The sequence below is a fragment of the Girardinichthys multiradiatus genome, chromosome 12 (genome assembly GCF_021462225.1).
Source record: "Girardinichthys multiradiatus isolate DD_20200921_A chromosome 12, DD_fGirMul_XY1, whole genome shotgun sequence".
Taxonomy (NCBI): Eukaryota; Metazoa; Chordata; class Actinopteri; order Cyprinodontiformes; family Goodeidae; genus Girardinichthys; species Girardinichthys multiradiatus.
In genome coordinates, this window is record NC_061805.1 from 34,307,144 (window position 1) to 34,331,834 (window position 24,691).

Sequence of the window (24,691 nt, forward strand, 5' to 3'; positions counted from 1 at the left end):
ACTTTAATTTTAATGCTATTGTTAATGAATGCCTTTGTACAGTAGTGGATAAACTGCTTTTCATTCTCCCGTTTTTGTAACTTATGGTATTTCAGTGTAGGTATTAACATTGTATTTAGAGGTATGAGAAGACTGGCAATATTTTTAACTATTTAAAGTAATTTTGAACTTATGACATTAAAGAGGTACCTCAGGCTTATGAGATTTCTTAGTTTGGTGATATTTGGGTGTTTGCAGGTAAAAAGGTTTTATTAAATATTGTGGTGAAAACAGATCAAGAGGCATACATCCAGCAAGCTGGGGGTGTACATTGATGCCTGCATATGATGCCGCATTTGGCATCTGATTCGAAGATTCCCATTTGGAGCCAAGATTATTTTAAGGAATCTGGACTTTACTTAACCCTATAATTCAAAACTAAAATTACTTTGATTGATTAAACCTGAACTACATTATTCTGCACTGGATGGATATTGTTTAATAAACAGTTTGAGACTGTTTAACCTTTATTATGTTTGTAAGAACTCATCAGGACCACCTAAACATGTAGACTGATTAAACTGGAATGGATCTTTCTAAATACATTGCTCAAATAAGCTTTAAAACATCGTCTGCATTTCATTTTGTAAAATCTAAAACATGCAGATTTTAGTTTTCTTAACAAGGGACTCACCATTCATTCAACCAGCACCGACCACAGAATTTAGCGCATGACGTCATTTAGCTTCTGATGCTTTTTAATCACATATCAAATACCAGCCCTTTAATTTTCCCATTTTGTCACATTACTATCATAAACTTACATGTATTTTATGAGATAGACCAACACAACAAGGTGCATCTTTGTAAATGGGAAATACAACAACTTATTTCTTCAGAAATAAAAATCTGTAAAGTGCGGTGTGTCTTTGGATTCAGCACCCCTGGGTTAATACCTTGCAGAACCATCTTTTCCTTTTGGGGGTTTTACTCTACCAGCTTTGCTCATCTAGAGTGAAATAAATGCTATGTTCTTCTATGGTAAAAAGCTCATCCTAGTCAGATTGGACAGAGAGTGACTGAACAGCAAAGGTCTTGGGACAGATTGTCAATTGGATTTAGGTCTGGACTTTGACTGGGCCATTCTAACATTTGATCATGTTTTTGATCTAAACCATAACATAACGTGAATGTTTTGGGTTGTTGTCCTGCTGGAAGATGAACCCAGTGCCCAGTCTAAAAACCTTTGCAGCTTCCCTCTTCCTGATGAAGAAAAGCATCCCCACAGCATGATGCTGCCACCACCGTGTGTCACTGTGTGGTTAGTGTGTTCAGGATGACATGCAGTGTTAGATTTCTGCTACCAGTAGCATTTTGAATGTCGGCCAAAGGGTTTTATTTTTGTCTCATCTGACCAGAACACCTGTGAGATATTCAGGGAACAACTGAATTAAATCTGTGATTAAATTACACAAAGGTGAACTGTGTTAACCGACGGAAATTGTAATTAGTAAATAATGTTGACAGCCAGGTAGATTTTTTCCTTCCACTTCCATTTATGCACTACTTTGGGTTGGTCTATCATACAGCACTGCAATAAAATATATTGAAGTATGTGGTTGTAACATGTTACCATATCAACAATTTCAAAGGGCAGGCACATTTTTGCAAGGCACAAAAAACACCATTCAACACCATTTCTGCTGCTTTATAAGGATTTATTCCAATGCAAGGGTGAGGTTTTAAAGAATAAAAAAAGATGAAAATGACAGGACAAAAAAGTAACGTAAGACAACCGATCTAATCTTCAACCGTACAGATTTTTTCATCCCTGTTTCTAGCATTTCCATATTGTCATATTACACATTATCTCAAAGGAACAACTGGTATTAAGACAATGGATCACATATGAAACCTGCATGGACAACAGGTGTTTACAGAAAATGTTCATAAGAAAAGTCTTCACAAAACAGTTTGGCTGCAAACAAGAAAAAAAGAGAAGGACAGAAAACTGTTTTAAGGTTAGTTACAGGTAAAGGTAAGTGCAAAATTCCTGGCAGAAATGTTGGGCTGAGTCAAGTTAGGGATGCTGCCTCCTTCAGGGGGAACTTTTGCCACCGGTAAAGGGCAACCTAAACATTAAAACTGAAATGGGAAAAAATTATGCTGCCATAAATAAGTCTGGTAAGATTTGAGATAAGCTTAAGTTTAAAATGTAGGTCAGGTATAAGAGCGTTGTCTCATGCTACATGATAAGGGTGGAAGAACATTATAATGATAGCTTAAACAGCCATGTAGCAATCCTTCAGGTTTGCTTTTCCAAGAAAATAAAACCAGGAACAGGGCTTTTTCCAGTCTGTATCACGGAGACTGTTTTAGTAAAGGATCGTCCGGACGGAGGGTTAGAACAGCTTCCCTCATTCAGCTCTGTAATGATTAATGTTCAGAGACAAACCTGTTCAGGATACCAGTTTCATTATCCTCCTACTTACCAAAGTGATGCCAAAACTGTCTGCAAGTAATTTATCTTTTTAAATTTGCTATCTGTGTTTAATGTCTGCTTCAGAATTTATTCATAAAAGAATTTTAAAAGAAATAGTACAAAACCTTGTATTAGAGCTGTTCAACACAGTGCAAAATGGCGTTGTTAAAGCGTTTGAGCTTAGTTCATGGATTCACATCATTCTGCTTTAAGTCACGTTTGTGAGTCATATTGTGGTGCTCAGCATCTGATTGGGGTCTGATACCAAAAGCTGCTCAGTGCTTTTAAACTACTACAGATACAATATATGCCCTAGTATATATTTAAACCAGAAAACTTTTATCATATATAAAAGGGCTGAAATTATCGCAGAAAAAACATATACCTCGCATTGCTGCTGAAATATCTTTACACATACTGGCTGTGAAATACATAAGTCTGTGTGGTGTGTGCATGTGTATATTTTCACTTCCATCGCTGAGAGTAATAAACCTCCGTGTGCTACTGTCTACAAGGTGAGAGGGCAGAGAAGATGCAACGAAGGAGCATAGACCAAATGAATAAGAAGGCAGGACGAAGCGCATAAATCACGAGCCCACAGTGAGGGAATCTGGCCTCCCACTGAACATCCGTCTCTGGAAGATGCGCGACCAGCTCTGCTTCTATAATCCCACACACATGCAGATTTAGGAATCACCAACAAAAATGCTCACATTTCAACACCACTACAAAGAACACGTATACTAATCAGGACCCCACCTTAGTCATCCCCACAGCATGGAGAAAAAAATGAGATGGGAACAAGAACGAGGCTCAGCTTGCTGATACTGCCGGGTTTTACCTGTGACCCAGATGCTGGGTTCCTGCTGTTGGGACAGAAGCTGTGCAGTTTTTAACCAAACATTGGGTGAAAAACTGTGACCAGTTTCGTTGGCTTAGAAAGGAGTCTAGATGGAGCCTCATCATTCTCCACAGACCGCCATCTTGAACGAACTGATGAAACTTCACTGAATCTCTCCCACAGGATGAACTAAGAGATGGAAAGTTGGTGAATTTATGCTGCACAGTAATGTTAATGTCAGTGGGTTGTATTCATGACTTCAGGTCACACAGGGCAAGGGTTCACCAAGCTTTTAGCTTTTAACCCTGAATACAGAGGAAGGAACCCATGACCCCGACTATCTGTTGACCAAACAACTAAATCAACTAAACTGGAACATATTCACAGCACAAACAGCATCAACAGCCAATATATAGTTTGTACTTCTTGGTAAATGGGGTTTCTTTTATCTCTAACATTATCTAACATTTATAGCATAACTATACTTTAGCTTTGTCTCCTTTTTGCTATTTAGTCAGATTGTTTTCTAAATCTGAACTCGTTAAGTCACGACTCTTAATGGGTTCCCAACCCCACCTTTGGGACCCATTACACTAAAGAACAAATTTGTTTCCTAAGGACACAATTAACGTTTTACCTGAGTATTAACCAGGGAAGCCAATGCTATTTATGACAAAAATAGGCAACATTCTATATGTTGTTATACATTGAGTATAGAATTGGTTATCCAAACTGAACTGATTATCAATAAAGCGTTCCGGGTTTATGCTGCTTTCACATATTGATGACTGGAGACAGGCATCAGCCTTGAAATTAGTCTGCAAGGTTTAGGCGGTTATGGGAGATGGATCATTCATTTTTCTCCATACTTGAATTGTTTAATAATACATGGCTTATTCTTTTCATCCTGCTCTTTGGTAGCCCTAACATGAAACCAGCTTTGAATTGGGAACCTAACCCAGTATGCTGTGCCAAACCCAAAACCCATCCCTGTTGTGTTAAATCAACCCAGGGCTGGGTCTGTCCAAATTTGACCCAGGACTAAGTGTACAAAAACAAGAAAGAAGGTGATGTTTGATGGTGTAATAGTTTACAATCTGGACAGTAAATCCAGTAATCCCAGTCTGAGTCTTTTTGTAATCATGCATTAATTTTCTAAATCTCCTATAAAACCCTCCAGATTACCCTGCATATTCGTCACACATTTTCTTTTTTACTGCACTCACCGTCTCTCTTTCATTAAGCCCCCTGGTTGAATACAGCAATCAAAATGCTCTCAGTTCTATGAAATTCCCGTACGCAGCGTGTCAGTTCCACCTAGAGTCGGCTCAGTGGGTCGGTGACGAGTGTTAGGTGCAGACCTTTGACAGTACAAGTGATAGGAACATAAAAAATAAACATGGCATCAGTTCAGTGTGATTAGACAGATAAAAACAAGAGCATCTCCTTCATGATGGTAAATGTGTAAACAAAAACCAAGTAAAGCTGATCATAGGCCTCTGGAGCACTTGGTGCGTGTCTGATCTCGGCTTAATCACCAGGAAATGAGTGAACATGTGGGTGTTTACAGTACAGCGCTGAACTCTACAGTGCAGAACAGCCTGTGTGGTGTCAGTGTGCAATTTTCTGTGGCTGTCTTATCTGAACCCTAGTTTTCCCAATCAGGGCCCGTCAGTCCATCATCATCTGAGTCGGACTCCGGCGAGGCCTCCTTGATCCGGCGCAGCGCCTCGTGGATGCTCCTTGTCAAGGGATCTGTGGATGCAGGGAGCTCTCTCTGGTCTTTTATGTCTTTACATGGGACGCGTCTGAGTTTGACCCCTTTCCGTATTTGAGCCAGGATGCTGTTGGGGTCATCGTCACCCTTGGAAGGAGGCAGAAAGCGCTGGTCGACCTTCTTCAGGTGGAAACTGCCTCTCTTTAGGGAGGCAAGCACTTCGTCCATAGGTGAACTCACTGAGTGCAGAAGGATGAAAACACACAACATGGCTGATTACTGTAGAGATGCACTGGTGACCAGATTCAGAACATTTTCAGCTTAAGTGGCACTGACCATTGATCAGATGGTGGGAAGCCAAAAAGAAAACTTTTCTTTTTCCAATCAATGAACACACCAAACCAAGAAGCTACCAGATTTTCTGTAACAATAATCTTTGGTGTGGACACTGTTAGTAAGTGAAGAAGTGTTTAAATTAAGTCAGAGGAAGCACAGAGATGTAAGAAGCTTTTTTTAAAGGAATCTGTATTTTGTACAACATGTTGAGACCATAAGGCAGTAGATTCAGGTTGTACGAGAGAGCAAAGATTTCAGAGGTAACAGGGAGAGCAGGAGGGAGGACAGTAAAATGTGTCAGTTTTATAATTTGACCTCTCAACTTCTGTCATGGAACATGCTGGATGTTGGAACGTTTCCGAAAGAGATTTCTGAGATTTCCAAAGGTTTTCCAACTTTTGGAAATCTCAGAGATCTAAATTCTCTCTTGAAAATCATGCTGTTTTAGTCATGCCAGAGGCACTAATGGCTAATATAAGAAATCTCCTAATTTAAATGATTAATAATCGCTCAGGGCTGGAAAGCAAGAACAGACATTTTGAATTGTGTTCAGATATTTTAGCACTTCAAGAGGGTAAAAGGTTTACAATAAGCAGAGATCAGAAATGAGACAACATTCTGATAATAATGCTTAGTTAAACATAAAGAGCTTTAAGACTCCAATTTTTGTCATAATGTGGGTTTCTGTTGGACCAATATGTGGGGAAGAGCTCCTGAAGCTCGAAGTTTGCAGGTAAGATGACACTTTATTGCTCATGGCTGGACACGGTCAGGGTACCAGGCGAGCACACAAACACAAACAACACATAAGGAACCAGCGGGGAACAAAGGAAACAAACGGGCTTAAATACAAAACTGGACCGCAGGGGGAACCAATGACACACGTGACCAGACAGTCAGGGGAAAACGCAGAACAGGTGTGGGCTTGAGGTGCAGGGAGACAGAAAACAAAGGACTAGACCAGGTAAAATAAAACACAAACTCAAGAACTCAAAACACAAGCAGGTATGACAATTTTACAACTACCAATTACCTCTTCTGCTGTGGGAGTCAAACTCTGGAGTCTTCCTCAGTTTCTTGCGTGCGCTCACCAGTTGGCTGCTGTCAAAAAAGCGAGGGATGAATGGACCGAGTGGTGAGAGCATGAGCTCCTCTTCCGTACTCCTCCTTTCAGACTTTTGCCTATATTGACCCACGCTGCTGGAAGGAGAAAACTCCTCCTTTGTGGGTGGTGGAGGAGGTGGGGGTGGTGGTGGAGGAGGGGAGATGGGGGACGCCAGCAGAGAGGAGAGGGAGCAGGGAGAGCAGGAGGAATCTGCGGGGCTGGTGACAGGCAGAGGAGGAACAGATGCCATAAGAGTCGCAACGGGCTGAGTGGTGAGGGTGGCGCTGGGGTCCGTCTGCACGCTGGTGCTCAGACAAAATGGCTGGTCCTGAGTCTGCATGCCCTCCTCTTTCTCACTAACGTTGCTCACATCTCTGCCTCTTCCTCGCTCCCTTCTTCTGCTGTGAGACGCTCGAAGACGAGTAGACTTCAGAATCACCTGACCTGGGTACCGCTGGTCAGAGCAGCAGAGAGAAACGAGCAGAGATCAGTAAGAAACTATAAAATTTGATAAAAACATTCAGTAAGTAAAGGTTTATGTACCTGTTTGAAGGAGCGCAGTCTGTCAAGAGTCCTTTGCCTCTCCTGACTGACTCTGCTGTTCTTTAGTTCCTCATCTTCCTCCTCTTCGTTTCCGAGCTGGAACATTTTGAGGATTAGACGATGTAAGGGCTACTGGTAATATAAACTATGATTTTAAATAAAACATTTTCATAACTCGTACAACTCTTTTTCAAATCACAAATAAGTGTAGTACATAGACCTCTTTTGGGCACTGGTTCACCACCATCAAAAAGAAACCTGCTAACCTGGGTTAGATGTGACCCTTAAGCAACAATTAGTAAATCTACCCTTAAAAAGAAGAAATCACAAGAGGATATTGGGGCTTCTTGACTACGTGACAAAAGCATAATCATAGTCATTTTGGTAAATATTTAAATCCGATTTAATTAACATGATTCTTCTTAGAGTTTAGAAACGCGTTACACTTCAAAACAAAACGAGTGCACTTGCAACAAAAAAAATCTGTTTCACCATTTTTGCAATTGTTTGAGACTAAAATTACATTTTAAATACAAATCTGATTATTTGCAAGGCACTATAGAACATAGACAGACTCAAATGTCACCCATTTGCAGATAATCATAACGTATTTCTCTTTATCTGCTGACCACTGATTGGCTGGTTATATCTGCTTTGTTAATGCCACAGTAGAGAAAAACCCTTGAGGTTATGGCATCTCTTCCCTTAAGCAGCTGACCGAAGTGTTAGTTCCAGAAGCGTTAAATGACTCTAAGAGAGTTATACCTGTAAGACAGGGTGGGAGAATGAGTCCTCAAGGTTGGTATGACGTCTCTGCTGTTTCTGGGTGTGGTTGGATACACAGATCTCCTGCAGAAAGAAGGCAATAAACTTACCCATATCAAAACACCTACACCGTCGAAAACAAAGTCAAAACTGATACAATCATTTAGATAGTGTGTCATCATCGTGTACAATTTAAATACGGATAAAAGCAAGACAGTGGAGTCCAAGGTAAACTAACAAATGTAGAGTTCAAGGTTTACTTCATGAATTAAAAAGTAGAGAGTTTATCGAACACACACCCTTTTGTTGCGCAGATAGGAGCGCTTGGCACTGATGCGCCCCCTTCTGGCTTCAAGCTGTCGAGCGCTGACCTGAAGCCTGCGCAGCTCTTCTTTCTCTCCAGTATCATCCTGTGTTATATCATCAGCGCTTTCAAAGGTGTCATAATACACCACCTCATCCTGGCGCTCTGAAAGCACACATACACTTAGTACAAACAGACACTCATATGTGGACAGAAAAGATTTTTCCAAAACATTTTCTTTATTTTGTTATGTTTTTAGACTCACGATGTAAATAACAAAAACTTAATCACCTTTTGCCTTTTATGTGACAGACCAACACATTGTTGCATATAATTGTGAAGTGAAAGATGAGGCTCCCCTTACAGATCGCTGATACATAGTTTACAGATAAGTTATTAATTCATCTGTAAACGCATTACAAATTATTAATAAGTGTTTATAATGCAGTGATTAATATGGGAAGAAACTTGTGCCATCAGAAACTGAATTTGAATTGCTCTGACCTAATTTGTATTTGTGTAATTTGAAATTAAATGCATTGGTTTGAAAATGAATTCATTTGCTTTTAAAATGTATTTCGCTGCATTAAAAATTCAGTTTGACTACTTTCAAATTCAGTTTTTTGTGTCACAACTCCGGGTCCTCGAGGATAGATGATTAATCAAACTTCATCGATTTACGTTTCACATCAGGTTAAACTTCCTTTACGGCATGTTGAGCTGCAGCAGCGCAGCATACATGAGTTTGGCGGATGTCCATCACCAAGTCAAATGAACATCTATAAGAAGCGTCTTGTAAACAAATGATGGTCAAACACTTATGCTACCTGTAGCTATTAGCTAAACATGCCAGGTTAGTATAGTGTGCCGCCGGTGTTACGTTGGTCTGCGTTTCTCTTGCCTTTACCTCAGCATAACTTCTGTTGCCTAGCAACCGTGTTTGCGTGAAGCGCAGAGTTGTGAAGCCGAACAAATGGAGCCTGAAGGTTAATAATGCTGTCTCTACTGTAAATAACTACACCGTTTTCATTTACCCTTTTACATATTGCCGATGGCTTATAATGCTGTTTTGTTTTAAAATGTTATTGTTTTATGATCTTGTTCATTATTCAGCCATTTAAAATATTGTTTGTGTTCATAGATATAAAAATCTAACACTAGATAAAATACATTGCTGACAAATACCATTTATTTAATTTATTTTTAAAGCTTTAAACAACTTAAACAATAACATATTAACTTTAGGAACAAATCAGTTTATTTGCAGAGCATAATAATAATAATTATTATTTTAATAAATAAACCAAACATTAATACTAGATTTCATCTGACTGAATTATATCTGTTTAACTTCCATCAATTGGGGAAACCCAGCGGGATTTTGAAAACAATGTGCCGGGAGTCAGCTGTTCTCTCGGGGTTTAGCGGACCTCAACCACCCGGTCAGCTGACAGCTGGCGAGGCGAGCGGCTGCTGGGGCAGCAGATGAATACGTCAGTGCATTGGTGTAATTAAGCGATATCTTGATAAACTGATCAGATATTTTAGATTTAAACAACTACATTCTCGTTTAAAAACATTGTAAAAGTTCAGTTGTTTCACAGAATGCGCAATATATCCAATTTTATTCACAACTTTTCTCTCTCCTCCAGGCTTTGCTACTTCGGTTTGAACAATCTACTTCAACCCGCAATGAATCATGGGATAGGGTGGGACACGGAGGATACACCGGACCTATCCTTCAAATCATTTGTTGGAACCTTGGAGATTGGACACCATTTGTCGCCTCATCCAGGATGTTATCGGCCTACAAATGCGTCCTTCAAAAGAACGCAGTCCTGAATTTGGACACAGCAACAGTGAATGACATCCATGAATCAATAAATCTGTGTTTGATTAATCTGTGGCTTCAAGAACCCGGATGTGTGACACAAAAACTGAATTTTGGAACTGAAATTGAATTTCAGACTTGAAAGTGAAATTAAACAAACTGATTTTTCAATACAAAGCAAAGCAATTTTCACAGCAAACAAATTCAGTTTTAAACCATTATATTCCGTTTCAGTTTTAGTGAAAATCATTTTCAAACCATTGCATTTAATTTCAAATTACACAAATACAGATTCAGTCTGAGCAATTCAAATTCAGTTTCTGACGGCACAAGTTTCTTCCCATAGATTAAGTAGAATATATTATATGCTACAAATTGTGTTTACAAGGTGATAACTTAGTCTCAAATGTTTAAAATAGCAACTCTACATTAAATATACAGGTAAACAGATTTGACTCACTATCTGGCAAGAAAGCGGTCAGTTTTATCAGTTTTTGTCTCTTTGTTTCATAATTGAACACATGCATAATGTTTATTTATAAATGCCCAATTGAACATTCTGTAGCGTAACTTTAAAAAGTGACACAAAACAAAACAGAGAGGATTCCCAGCTATCACTAAACTCTGCTATTTGGGAACATTAAGGTTTTTCATGCAGCTACAGTGGGGCAAATAAAGGGGGACTAAACAAAAACTATATGTCAGCAATTTTTAACAGCAATAAGGTACATAGCTCGCTCTGCACTTTACTGAATTAAACACCACAGGTACTGGAGAAACATCAGCTGATGTCCTAACAGATACCTGTAGCATCCAATCAGCCCAAACTCTGTACATTATAGGAAATGTGAGGGGATTTTCCCAAAAGCTGTTTATGGTGCATTCAGGTACAGCTGGGACACTAGGTTGTTAAAATATCAAAACATCTCCAAAGTGATTTAATCATGTTTTATTGTTAAATATGGGCTCAGTCCTATTTGAACATTTCTAAACATCAACAATGATCCTTTTCATGGGATTATATTGTTGGATAATCTATCTATCCAGGCATTGGCTATACCTGCTTACACTACTTTATATATTTCAAAAATCCAACCAAATCTCCAGTCGGTTATATACTTTCCCCTTTTTAAGTTTTATAACGTAACAATATCGAAGTAATTTCAGACATTTAAAAAGATTTTTTTTCACTGCCGGCCAGAGTAAAAACGAAACAATATGTTTTTATTTATATTCTTGATTGGAGTGTACCGAAAATGTACTGAACTGTGACTTTAAAACCAAAATACATACAGGACGGTGCTTTTTGTGTACCATTACACCTAATTATTATTACTATTACCACAAACTGAAGTACAGCCAACCTGAGCTAATCTTCGAGTGTCAAAACGAAAAATTAAAACCTTTACATAAATGGAATATTTCTGTGTTTCAGGATTTGAAACATGTGTCTCATTTTTGTCATTGTTATGAAGTGCAAACTATTAGGGAAAAAAGGATATAAGCCTTTCACACAATGACTCACAAAAAGTTCTTCTGACCTTCTGGTAATTAACATTTTCTTCACAAGTAGAAAACAAATTGAATAATCATACCCATCATCTGTCTGCGAATGCTGTCTAGTTGTGCAGTGAGAAGTAGCTCCTCACACTGCAGTATCTCAGCTTGTATGTCATACAGCTGGAGCTGGAGCTCATAGTACTGTGTCTCCATGTGGTCTAGGAGGGCCATTGCATCCTCACTGCTACACAGACTCTGCATCTGAGGATATGGATGAACAAGTCATAAGAACTTGTAAAAAACGACAGCACCTTTAGATTAATCCTTTTTGCCTCACACAGAGCTGACTGTAGCACACCTCCTCTCGAAGTGTGTGTTTCCTCTGCTCCAGAGAGATCTCCCGCGCTCTTTGAAGCTGTAGGGTTTCCTTGGCCACGGAGTAGCGCAGCTTCTCCATGCGCTCCACCGCTGCTGTCCAGGAAGATTTCCCATATTTTCTTTGATCCACCTTCATCCGCTCATATACTCCTGCACAGAAAAAGAAAACACCACCCAAAGATAGGACAAAAACGTTTTGCAGAGTTTAACGTGATGCTTATGTAAGCTAAGCCATAAACCAGAACAGAGTAGGAGACTCAGCCAGCATTTATTAATGGACTAAATAATGCCTTTGAGGGTTTCTCGCTTGACGAAAGAGAGACATCTACTGGCCACATTTGGTGATTACTTTTTTTTCCACAGTTGAAGCCACTATCTCACAGAATATTTAAAACATACAGAATATCAGGTAATACAGGAAACGTGTGAATGGAGAAGAGGGGTCTTGTAAATTACTCACTGGATCTATCTGACCAACACATTTCCTCCTGTTTCTCCTCGCTTCATGCCCGTCTGAAATGCCTCATTAATAAAAACTCCCACAAGTTTCAGATTCAAATCCACACGCAGGTCAACAGTGAGGCAGCATTACCACCTGACAATGTACGTGTGACACGTGTGAATCTGTGTTTAACAGCAACAGTTACAACATACACAGCAGTACCTTTCTGGGCTCTGGCAGTGATCTCAAAGTATTTTACAGTGAACTCCTGGATGCTGAGGACTGCCTCTTGAGCTTTCTTCTGCCAGTCAGTGTCTTCCTTCTTTAGAGCCTCAATCCGTCTGGGGCCCAAATAGTCATTGTCCATGGAAATCTGATGACAGATGATATGAGAGTACACTTTAAACAGTCAAGTTGGCCTTTTGGAGGAAAATCTGTCCTTCAAAGCAATCTGAAAACATTTTTGTTTCACATTTGAGAACCAAACTGAGTGGAAAAACCAGGCCCATCGCTAGCATCTCCATTGCAACATTCAAGACACAAGTAAAACAAACCAACTAAATCAGAACAAAGAATCTGAGCAACTTTAATAAAATTCTATTTAACAATAGAGGGATATGAGTTCAACACAGTCACATTGACTCCTGAAAACCATTTTTAGGTTGGTACCAAACCGCATGAAACAACAAGCCACTATATATTAACAGAAGTGGGGAGATTAGAGTGGATGATTACAGTATCTCAGTGGAAGACAGTCATCACAGCTAAATTTTAAACATTAGAAATTGAGCCCTGTCTGATTAGCTGTTGCCATGTTTCTACTCATCACATGAAATTACCTGAAAGAACGTCCTTTACGTGCTTCTGGTTCTAAGCTATGTGCAGAGATCCTGCACATTTTTATTTTAAATTTTCATATTTTTCCACACCCAAATTTCTAGACTGTATTCATCATAGTATGGACATTTAAGTACAAACATTTAACTTGAACTGCATCTTATTTGTGGGTTTCACTCATGCACATTCTTGAAACTACATTTATTATTTATTGGTATCTTAATTTCATTTGTAAACATTTCTAGAAAGCAGCACTTTTAATGTGTTGCATTTTAACTGGCCCCTGTTTAAGAACTACAGGTCCAGTTTAACTTGAGTTTAAAGTTGTCTGAAGTCCAGAAAGCAGAAAAATTGCCGTTTTTGATTTTTGAATAAGTGTAATCAGCCAGTGGGACAAAAATCAAAATGCTGATGGGTAAAATGTTGAATTTAAAGATAAAGAATATAATTTACATATAAAACATAGTAAAAGCTACTTTTAGGATTTATTACGCATTATAAAATTTTTGTCATTTTTCCAAATGCCATTTTCCTTTTTCCATAGTTTTCTTCACTTTTTGGAAAAAAGTAAATAGAAATTCCATAAAGCTACCATACAACAACTGCAAAGAGACACAAACAGACATCATGTTTTCCTGATTATCAACACATTTCCACCAGCCCCCTCTTTATCTCGTTAAAAATATATTTGGACTGCGATGCGTTGAGAATATAGTTTTATGATGCCCCCCTCCACTATTAATCTGTTTAACGGCTGTAAATATAAACATCTGCAGGGGGTTTGGTGTTGCTGTCTCCACCAGTCTCTTTAAACTTTGTTCATCCTCTCTGAAAAAGTTCAATGTTATCACCTCTTTGAATAGGGATATTTAGAATAAAGCAAAGTAAAATTATTTAACAGCAGAAGGATATTACCACATTTATAACAAATCTTTGTGTCAGTGTCACATATTAAAGTCCTCTTACTTCCTCTAGAGCTGTGTCCCTCTTCAGGTCTACCTATATTTCAACAAGCTGCAGGAAGGTCTTTAGATATTATCCACCTGTGCACATTACTAAAAAAAGAAGTACAAAAGTAATATAAAGAATTAGCAGCTTCCAATTTAGGACTTGATGTATTTCTGGTACTAAGCTACATGGCTCTAAGGTGCAATCAGCTGCAGACTATCATCTAACTCCATGGTTCGAATGAGAAAACTTGTCTTAAACTTTATAATTAAATCACCAAAACAAAAGTAAAGTCCTATTTTAGGGTTGTTAAACCGTTTTAAAGGAAAAGTGCAGCATGTTTGAAATAAACAATCCCTGGTAATATTTTCTTCTAGAGATGCAGAGACAATAAAACTCTTGATTGTCCCTGACCAGAAGCCGCCCGTAGGAATTTAACAGTAAACTTGCTACCGGGTTGTGCTGAAAACAACACTTTTTAGTGTGGACGCATTTACTAATGGAAGAATAATTTTGCATATTTAGTATCTTTGAGGTGCAGTATTGACCGAAATGGATCCCTCTGCTGCAGGATGTCGATTAAGGACATTTCTGGGTGTTTCGTTAAATTAGCAAAAGGAAAGAGATGATCCTGAGGCAACTTCAGCAGATACCAGGAAGGCAAAGTTGCTCTGCATTATCTCTACTGAGCTTTAAATCAGTGTGTAGTTTAACATGCTGGAGTTGAGATAAGGGTCTTCATTCTCAAAGGAGCACGTAAAGACTAATAATTACATTTAATAATGCTAATTATGCAAACAATGCTCTATGAGTGCCCCTAACTGATAATTTGGCACAGATAATTATGAGCCTGATTAATTAGAAAGTGAGTGATTGTATTTCAATGAAACACTATTTGACACTGTTGCTAATACCTAATATTGTAATGGAGTAATTAAGAAAAATAAGCTGTGCAGTGATATACTTTTAAAAATGTGTTTATTAATAACAGTATTGTGAGAAATCTGGTTCATCAAAGTCTAACAATCAGACAGCAATTTTATTAAACCCATAAATACAGTTAAGCCCAAAATTATTCATACCCCCTGCAGATTAAGATTTAAAATCATTTTGTTCAAAAATGTTTTTTTATGATAGGAAATGAGACGGACATCTCTCAAAAGATACAAAAACAACGTAAATGGAGTATCAATTTAGCAAACAACATTTTGAACATCATTAATTCTCTTCTCAATAATCAATAAAAAAAATCTTTATTAGCATTTTAGCAGTTTAACCCTTCCTATAATTGCTGACCATCTTATTGCATGTTTGCATTGGTATTTTGAACATTTTTCTTTAGTGATGAGCTCCAAGTCTTGCAGGTTGGAATGCCTTCTTGCCATCACCCTAATCTTTAGCTCCCTCCACAGATTCTCTTTCTGATTCAAGTCATGAATTCAAAGATTACTGCCAAGGGTATGAATAATTTTAGGCTCAACTGTAGCCACAAAGTAGAAATATTAGATCAAGAGTTTACATTGATCGTAAGTTGCCTGTAAAATAAGCGACCTGCAACGAAAACAAGCTCCAAAAACTGTACTACAGTAAAAGTCTAAACATACTTAGACATACTGCAGGGTATAAATATGCCAAGATGTATGAGGGTCACTCATACCTCCCCTCCCCCATGAAGGGTTCCATGGTGTAATGGTTAGCACTCTGGACTCTGAATCCAGCGATCCGAGTTCAAATCTCGGTGGGACCTTCTTGTTTTGTGATCTTTGCAAACATGCATTGAGGCTTTTCTCCCCCTCACTGAACTGTCTGTGAGGTCACTTAGTGCACTGCAGCAAAACAACCAAAGAGCGTAACAACAGAGACGAGCGTTGGAGACGAGCGTTGCTCAGCGAAAATGACGGAAATGTAAAGAAGTTATTCCTGGGTGAGAACGAACACGCAGCTGACTTTTATCTGTAGCCAATTACATCGATGCCGAGTCAAATCTGTTAGAAGTCTCTTGTGAAAATTGTCTAGTTCTTCTTGAATGAAACAATTACAAATTTAATAGGTAAATATTTGGAAATTTGACAAGGAAAAAATACACTGCATCTTCTGAAGTCACTGGTGTTCAGAAAATGAACATGACCTTAACTAGAAGCTTAACTTTGGTCCCAATATTTTTATTTCTGTTGCCTTCTTGCTGATCCCACTGTGCCAGCATAAGCCCATAGGATCACACGACACATGATTTATTTATGTTTCTCTTAGACTGTAAGAAACTGGAGAGCCATCGCAGCCGACAACGTTACTCAAGCTCCAGGTGCCACATCCTGTTACCCTTTCTAATGCACCGCAAACACGGACAAAACTTAAAGGGTTTAAAGCAGTGGTCCCCAACCTTTATATCACCGCGGACCGGTGACAATTTTACTGCGGCCCGGGTTGTGGGGGGTTGAACCGTCGTGTTGGTGTGCCCACTGAGACTCACAAACTCTACTCCTCTCCTCTCGACCACTGCCCTAACGCTCGCTGACTCTGTTCGCTATGGTAACGTTAAACACCCATTCAAAATAAGATACAGATAACGAATATAAAGAACATTTTATTTTCATGAAAAGTTTTATTCACAATAACAACAAAATCAATGGGAGCCCTGAGCTTGCTTCTCTGCAACGAGGCGGTCCAATCTGGGAGTGATGGGAGACAATCATACCCGAAGTGTGTTGCTTATGCCCAGTCTACTCCGTTGTTTTGTTTTGGTTGCTGTCACTGCAGAAAACCCCGCTTCACACAGATAGGATGTCGGAAATGGCAAGAGTTTTCAGTGCTGTGGTGGCGATCTCACGGTATTCTGCCATGACTTAATCCAGAACACCGGCAGAGTTGCTGTCTCAAACATACTTTTAAGGCCGCCGTCATTTGCGATCTCCAGCAGCTGATCTTCTTGTACAGACATGCTAGATTCACCTGGTTTGTTGACAAATGGGTCGCGGATCCATTCGTTGCCAGTTCATGGGTCTTTTGTGGTTGGGAAGTAGCGTTCAAACTCCTTTAAAAGCAAGGACAGGTGATCGTGCACCAGCTGAGAGAATGACGGCTCGGGCTTAGTGTCAACCAAAATCCCCGCTAATGTTTGAAACATGTCCAATATGCCTCTGTTCACACACCGTCCCCACAAATCCAATTTGGCTTTCAATGCAGCAACTTTATCTGCCAACTTGAAGACAGTTGTCATTTTTCCTTGAAGTGACAGATTGAGTTCATTTAGCTGGTTGAATATGTCGCACAGGTAAGCCAGTTTTGCGATTCATTCCTCGTTACGAAAATGTGCTGCCAGCGGTGACTTCTATTCTGAGAGAAATCTTTGCAGCGGCTCTCATAATTCAAACACTCTGGCCAGCGATTTCCCTCGGGATAACCATCTTATTTCTGTGTATAAGAGAAGCTGTCTGTGCTCTGCATCCATCTCCTCACAAAGTTGCTCAAACAGGCGTGAGTTAAGGGCTTGTGCTTTGATGTGATTAATAACTAACAATATCATTCAATATGCTGTTCAATTCTGGTGGCATCTTTCGGCTTGCCAGCATTTCCCTGTGAATGATACAATGTGTAGATTCACATTCAGGTGCAACTTCCTTAATCCGAGCAGTTAAACCAGACAGCCGTCCGGTCAAGGGAGCAGCTCCGTCTGTGCATATACCGACACAAGAGGACCATTTCAGTTTTCCTGATATATCACCATCCAGCTACTTGAACAGTTCTGCAGCGGTGGTGTAGGTTGGCTACGATAGTGCACATAACATATCCTCATGCATATCCTCTTGATAAAGATATCGCACATACACAGGTAGTATTGCCTTGTTTTCAACATCTGTAGATTCGTCAACCTGGCGGGCGTACCACGGTGATGTATTAATCCTCTCCAACAATTGTGTCTCAATGTCTTCTATTTCTTCAATGTCATGGTGCTAGCCGACAGAAGCACCTGTGCGAACTTTTTAACAGCAGCCTCTCCTAGACGTTCACGGCAGATGTCTTCAGTAGAGGGCAAGATCAATTCTTCACCAACAGTGAATGGCTTTTTAGCCTTAGCAATACGGTTAGCTACCAAGTACGATGTTCTCAGTGCATTTGCATTTACTGATGTGGTGGCCCTCAGTAATTTCTTCTGTCCATCATGTTCCTGTTTTTTTTCTTTTAAAATACCCCAGGGGCTTGTCTTTTAATCCAGGGTGCTTGGTCATTCCAGGGTGCTTATCATTCGCAAGTCGGTCGCCACATATTATGCAGAGCGGACTTGGTATGTGGGAATCACCTACCGGGATAAATCCATATTTCAAGTAGGACTACTGGTATTGTCTGTTAAAAGCTTTCTTTTTCTTGGAAGTGGGCTCTTCTCCTGTCTCTTCACTGGGCCTTTTCCCCTTCACAAAGAAACTTCCCAAAGACATCTGTTTCTTACTCATTTTGCTAGCTTGTGGGTTCAATGTAGGCGCGAAAGACGTAACAGAGGTTTTTCAAAATAAAAGATCGTTCAGACTCAGATAATACATAAAACGGAAATATTTAATTATTTATTGTGCTGCCCGGTACCAATTGATCCACGGACCGGTACCGGTCCGCAGCCCGGGGGATGGGGACCACTGGTTTAAAGCAATGCTGCAAAATAAATGGATGGATGGATGGATGAATTTATTGAAGTTTTTGCAGTACTACAGCACTAGAGTTTTACAGCTACAAAAGTGATACAGGTTAGTCAAAGATTTGTCTTAAAAAGAATTTACACCCTTTCACAACTTTGTCACATTTTGTCATGCTACATCCACAAACGTCTATGTATTTTATTGGGATTTTGTATAATAGGCCAACACAAAGAAGTGTTTTCTGTCTGACCTGGAAAGAAAATGGGTTTTCAGATTTCTTTTCTGATTTTTACAGATAATCGTTTTAAAAATGTGATGTGTATTTGTATTCAAGCCCCTTTCTCTGGCACCCCTATAAAAAACCCAGTGCAATCAATTGCCCTTTAGAGTTTAGTCAGTGAATAGGGTCCACCTATGTGTAATTTAATCTCAGCATAAGGGCAGTGGTACAGTGAAGGCCAACAGAGGTTTGTTAGAGATCAAACAGCAGCAAACATGTTACAGATGAAGTTTAAAGCGGAGTTAGAAAATAAAACATCTCAAGGTGTGAACATCTCAAAGAGCGCAGTTCAATCCATCATCCATGCATGGAAAGCATGACAAGTCCGAATGCGCCTAGGCATGACCGTCTTCTCTAAAATGACTGGAGGGGCTGCAGAGATCCACAATTCAGGTGGGGGAATTTGGCGACAGAACAACTGTTTGTTATGCATCCACAAATCTGGCTTTTATGAAAGAGTGGCAAAGACTCAAGAAGTCCTGTTTAAAGTTTGCCACAAGTCATAAAGGTGACACAGCAAATATATGCAAGAAACAGCTCTGGTCAGATAATACTAAAATGTAACTTTTTGCTCTGCATGCAAAACTACCACTGTACATCAACCTGGACCACACCATCCCTACTGTGACACAAGGTGGTGGCAGTTTCATGCTGTGGAAAAGCTTTTCATTCACAGGGGCAAGAAAGCCGGTTATAGTGTATGTGAAGTGCGATCCTGGAGGAAAACTTGCTATACTAAATACGCAGTCAGAACTACAATGGAATCGTACAGGTGGTTCAACAAGCGGTTTTTCACATTTTATCCATCCAACAGCCTTTCCCTTCGGTATGAAATTATTCACATCTCATCTCCCACCTACTGTGGCGCATAATCTATAACAGATCATTCTTCTGGCATAATACATGCCGGTCAAACACTGGGATGCAATCAAATCAGGCCCACCTGCATTTAGCCAGCTTTACATGTATGCTGCTAAAGCATCTTAATACATTCTGGACCATACCAGCATTGTTTTTAGCATTTTTTGTCATCGCTACTTTGATGTTAAATTAGGTTGCAGCTTTCCAAAGGAGAAAAACTGTAAAAGTAAAAGGATCCCAGTTTACCTTTATCTGCTGTCTGCGCAGCATTGCTAGTTCCCTCATGTCTCTGAAGGGCTGCAGCAGGTACTGATACAGCTGTGTGGAGGCTTCCAGTAGACCTCTGTAGGCCTGGTCTTCGTCCTCGTACAATTCCAGCAGCTCCACCATGCTGTCCATGGATTTGTGTTTGTCCAGCAGCTGCATCACAAACAGTATTTTAATTATTAGTGATTATGTGCACATTGATTATTGATTTCAACATCTAAACAATGTCACACTGTCAGTATGAATGAATGAGAGCGTGCCAATGAGGCCCAATATAAATTTGGCGAGGCCACTTCAACCAAAGCAACACAGAACAAAAACAACCACCTGATACATCAAAAAGACAAATGAACAATCAAATAAAAACATACAGACATTGGGTAGAAAACCCTTTATTCTGGCAATTTTTGCCAGGTGGTTCTGGGCTAAATGTACTTTTAGTTTTTATTTGGTTGTTAAAGTTCAGATCTGCGTCCATGCAAACAGGAAGGTTTATTGCTTCCTTTGGGTGCATTTTGACCAAACAGCATGGAGGAGAAACATTTAACAGAGGGCAATTCTTCTGTAATATAATTGAAATTGTAATTCTGTTTAATTCAATTTAATCCAGTTTATCCATGTCGTAACAATTCACAACAAATGTCATTTTCTCAAAGCACTTAACAAAACAAACAGGTCCAGTTCATATCCAGAAGTATGCGATGAGTAATAATGGACACAAATTTATATTCAGTCAGTTCTAGTTATAGTATAATGCAGCTAAATTCAGAATATCATGTCTATTTGTAATACTGGTCCTTCTCAAAATATTAGCATATTGTGATAAAGTTCATTATTTTCCATAATGTCATGATGAAAATTTAACATTCATATATTTTAGATTCATTGCACACTAACTGAAATATTTCAGGTCTTTTATTGTCTTAATACGGATGATTTTGGCATACAGCTCATGAAAACCCAAAATTCCTATCTCACAAAATTAGCATATCATTAAAAGGGTCTCTAAACGAGCTATGAACCTAATCATCTGAATCAACGAGTTAACTCTAAACACCTGCAAAAGGTTCCTGAGGCCTTTAAAACTCCCAGCCTGGTTCATCACTCAAAACCCCAATCATGGGTAAGACTGCCGACCTGACTGCTGTCCAGAAGGCCACTATTGACACCCTCAAGCAAGAGGGTAAGACACAGAAAGAAATTTCTGAATGAATAGGCTGTTCCCAGAGTGCTGTATCAAGGCACCTCAGTGGGAAGTCTGTGGGAAGAAAAAAGTGTGGCAGAAAACGCTGCACAACGAGAAGAGGTGACCGGACCCTGAGGAAGATTGTGGAGAAGGGCCGATTCCAGACCTTGTAGGACCTGCGGAAGCAGTGGACTGAGTCTGGAGTAGAAACATCCAGAGCCACCGTGTACAGGCGTGTGCAGGAAATGGGCTACAGGTGCCGCATTCCCCAGGTCAAGCCACTTTTGAACCAGAAACAGCGGCAGAAGCGCCTGACCTGGGCTACAGAGAAGCAGCACTGGACTGTTGCTCAGTGGTCCAAAGTACTTTTTTCGGATTAAAGCAATTCTGCATGTCATTCGGAAATCAAGGTGCCAGAGTCTGGAGGAAGACTGGGGAGAAGGAAATGCCAAAATGCCAGAAGTCCAGTGTCAAGTACCCACAGTCAGTGATGGTCTGGGGTGCCGTGTCAGCTGCTGGTGTTGGTCCACTGTGTTTTATCAAGGGCAGGGTCAATGCAGCTAGCTATCAGGAGATTTTGGAGCACTTCATGCTTCCATCTGCTGAAAAGCTTTATGGAGATGAAGATTTCATTTTTCAGCACGACCTGGCACCTGCTCACAGTGCCAAAACCACTGGTAAATGGTTTACTGACCATGGTATCACTGTGCTCAATTGGCCTGCCAACTCTCCTGACCTGAACCCCATAGAGAATCTGTGGGATATTGTGAAGAGAACGTTGAGAGACTCAAGACCCAACACTCTGGATGAGCTAAAGGCCGCTATCGAAGCATCCTGGGCCTCCATAAGACCTCAGCAGTGCCACAGGCTGATTGCCTCCATGCCACTCCGCATTGAAGCAGTCATTTCTGCAAAATGATTCCCGACCAAGTATTGAGTGCATAACTGTACATGATTATTTGAAGGTTGACGTTTTTTGTATTAAAAACACTTTTCTTTTATTGGTCGGATGAAATATGCTAATTTTGCGAGATAGGAATTTTGGGTTTTCATGAGCTGTATGCCACAATCATCCGTATTAAGACAATAAAAGACCTGATATATTTCAGTTAGTGTGCAATGAATCTAAAATATATGAATGTTAAATTTTCATCATTACATTATGGAAAATAATGAACTTTATCACAATATGCTAATATTTTGAGAAGGACCTGTATTTTGTAGCACTTTTTTCCAAATCCCATGATCAACTATGTCCTGTCCAGAAAGAATACATTTATACAGTATATTTTAACCTCACTGCGAAGCTTCTCTGTAACTGTAAATAGAGAGGGCTTTTAATCCAGAAACAAAGGCTTAATAAGCAAAGTCATATCTGGAGCTGCTGGGAAAAAAAAAGATCAATGCACACACATATCCCAGCAGTACGGCTGAACAGGCTTGCTGGCTACCAGCAACACTAAAACAGCCATTAACTTGGCCCTCAAATGGAGTGAGGGGATCAATAATCCAGAGTGTAAATGTGTGTGAAAACCAGCTACACAACGGCCAGCTACTGTCTGTGGATGAGCTGCAGGAAACACTCATCAGAGGCACAAGAACTCGGTGAAGGATGCAATAAGCTGAGAAAGATAATCATTGATTTGTTAAAAACTGCTCCTTGCTTAGTTTGTGGTTTTTATCTTTATTTTTGTATGTAACTGTGTCTAAGCTGTGAGGACAGGAGTGGGTGTGGGACTGACTGTGTGGAATGATGTGGATTATTTCTCAATGCGACTCACAGCCTCTTTTCAGCTGCCAAAAGTAGAGCAGAAAGAAAATGCCCTAGCATATGTGCATAGAGCCTAAACTCTTCTCTTTAGCAACAACTAAACATACGCAAGCAAGCTACACAAGGAGATCTGTAATGCAAACAACTGAAACATAAATATCTCTCACCTCATCTCTCTGAGGACATGTTGTTCTGGCCCATCAAGAATGCATTAATCTACCTCTATTGATTAGTGAGACCAAATGAAAGCCAGTGTGCATAAACGTATTGTCTGTTTATATTGGGAGCAGCTAATCAATCATCAGCTGCTGCCGGGGTCGAACTTGAGCAGGTCTGGAGTTTGTATTTTGTCTGCAGCACCATTAAGATTCAGGAATCTTTATTTGGTGCAAGGTTTTAGTTCAGTTATATCCATGTAGAAGAATTCAATAAAAATGTAATATGCTTTATAATTTCGGATCATTTTTTAGAACTAATTAAAAGATCTTACCACACACATTAAGCTCTAAAAGGTCAAAAGAGCAGCAATCATTAGAGCTCCACTCACACAGTTACATCTCAATTACTTTAAATATCACTGAAAAGTTCATTTATTTTACTAATTCAAAAACGTGAAACTCATACGAATTTATTACACAGAATGGCATACTTCAAGAGTTTATCTGTTAATTTTGATAATTATATTTTACAGTTTTGCTTAAAACTTGAATATTATATCGGAACAATAAAAAAAGGATTTTTATAGTCAAATGTTAAGTTATGGTCAATGCCATCATGGAGAATACTGCTGACTTGACAGCTGTCCTCCAAATGGAGGGTAAGTCACAAAAAGCAATTGCTGAACAAGCTTGTTGTTGCAGAGTTGTTGTTTCCAACCACATTAATGGAAAGATAAGTGGAAGGAAAAACTGTGAGTAAAATGTATACAACCACCAGGGTTAACTGCAGCCTTGAGATTTTTGTTAAGCAAAGTCCATTCAGGGGTTTCGAAGAGTCAGGTGTGGAATACACCTGGAGTCAGGGGTTCAGGAGTCATCACACACACACACACTCTTGTTTTGCTATATGTAGTGAGGACCATGTGTTGACTCCCATTGACTTCCATTGATTTTCAGTCATTTTCAACCCTTTCTATGCCCTAACCCTGACAATAACCCTAAACCTAACCATTACCAGTGCATGCTACAATAACCCTAACCTTAACCTAAAGTCAATTCATACCTTAGTCCTAAACCTAACCGTTAGCAAAATAGGTCGTGAGGACCAGCAAAATGTCCTCACTTTGGTACAAACGGTCCTCAATTAGATGGTGAAATCGGGAAAATGGTTCTCACTGTGATGCCAAGACAGGAACACACACACACACACACACACTTATCCATCACATGAGCTACAACATCCATGTACCTTGTGTTAGGCCACTTCTGAACCGAATACAACGTAAGAAGTGTCTTATTTGGGCTTAGGAGAAAAAGGACAGGACTGTTGCTCAGTAGCCATCTCAAGATGAAAGTATCTATTGCATTTTATTTGAAAATCAAGTCCCAGAGCCCAGAATCTAAGCTGATTGAGGTCCAGTGTGAGGTTTCCAGTCAGGAATGATTTGGGAAGCCATGTCCTTCCTGGTTTTGGTTCCCTGTGTTTTACCAACTTCCAATTTAGCATTGACGCCTTACCTGCACATTGTAAAGCA

At 39.6% G+C, this 24,691-nt stretch overlaps 1 protein-coding gene and 1 non-coding gene across 5 annotated transcripts in view; one reads left to right on the forward strand and one right to left on the reverse strand.

Moving 5' to 3' along the window:
* Positions 1 to 1,680: 1,680 nt before the first annotated feature.
* Positions 1,681 to 24,691, reverse strand: part of LOC124877735 (junction-mediating and -regulatory protein-like) — a 29,244-nt gene continuing 6,233 nt past the window's right edge. The window contains exons 2-11 of one of the 4 annotated variants that reach the window (XR_007040595.1): positions 20,021 to 20,194; positions 12,446 to 12,596; positions 11,762 to 11,931; positions 11,499 to 11,664; positions 8,068 to 8,237; positions 7,769 to 7,852; positions 7,004 to 7,099; positions 6,389 to 6,914; positions 4,529 to 5,258; positions 1,681 to 3,491 (exon numbers count right to left, since the gene is read on the reverse strand). Coding sequence is in view for 1 of the 4 variants with exons in the window: in XM_047381178.1 (XP_047237134.1) it covers positions 4,951 to 5,258; positions 6,389 to 6,914; positions 7,004 to 7,099; positions 7,769 to 7,852; positions 8,068 to 8,237; positions 11,499 to 11,664; positions 11,762 to 11,931; positions 12,446 to 12,596; positions 20,021 to 20,194 (1,845 nt within the window). In the remaining 3 variants the exon portion in view is untranslated. Of the gene's footprint in view, positions 5,259 to 6,388; positions 6,915 to 7,003; positions 7,100 to 7,768; positions 7,853 to 8,067; positions 8,238 to 11,498; positions 11,665 to 11,761; positions 11,932 to 12,445; positions 12,597 to 20,020; positions 20,195 to 24,691 lie in introns of all 4 variants that reach the window. The other 3 variants (XR_007040597.1, XR_007040596.1, XM_047381178.1) reach the window with 3 other exon arrangements.
* On the forward strand, positions 15,684 to 15,755 carry trnaq-cug. The gene has a single exon. It is a non-coding gene; the product is annotated as a tRNA-Gln (tRNA).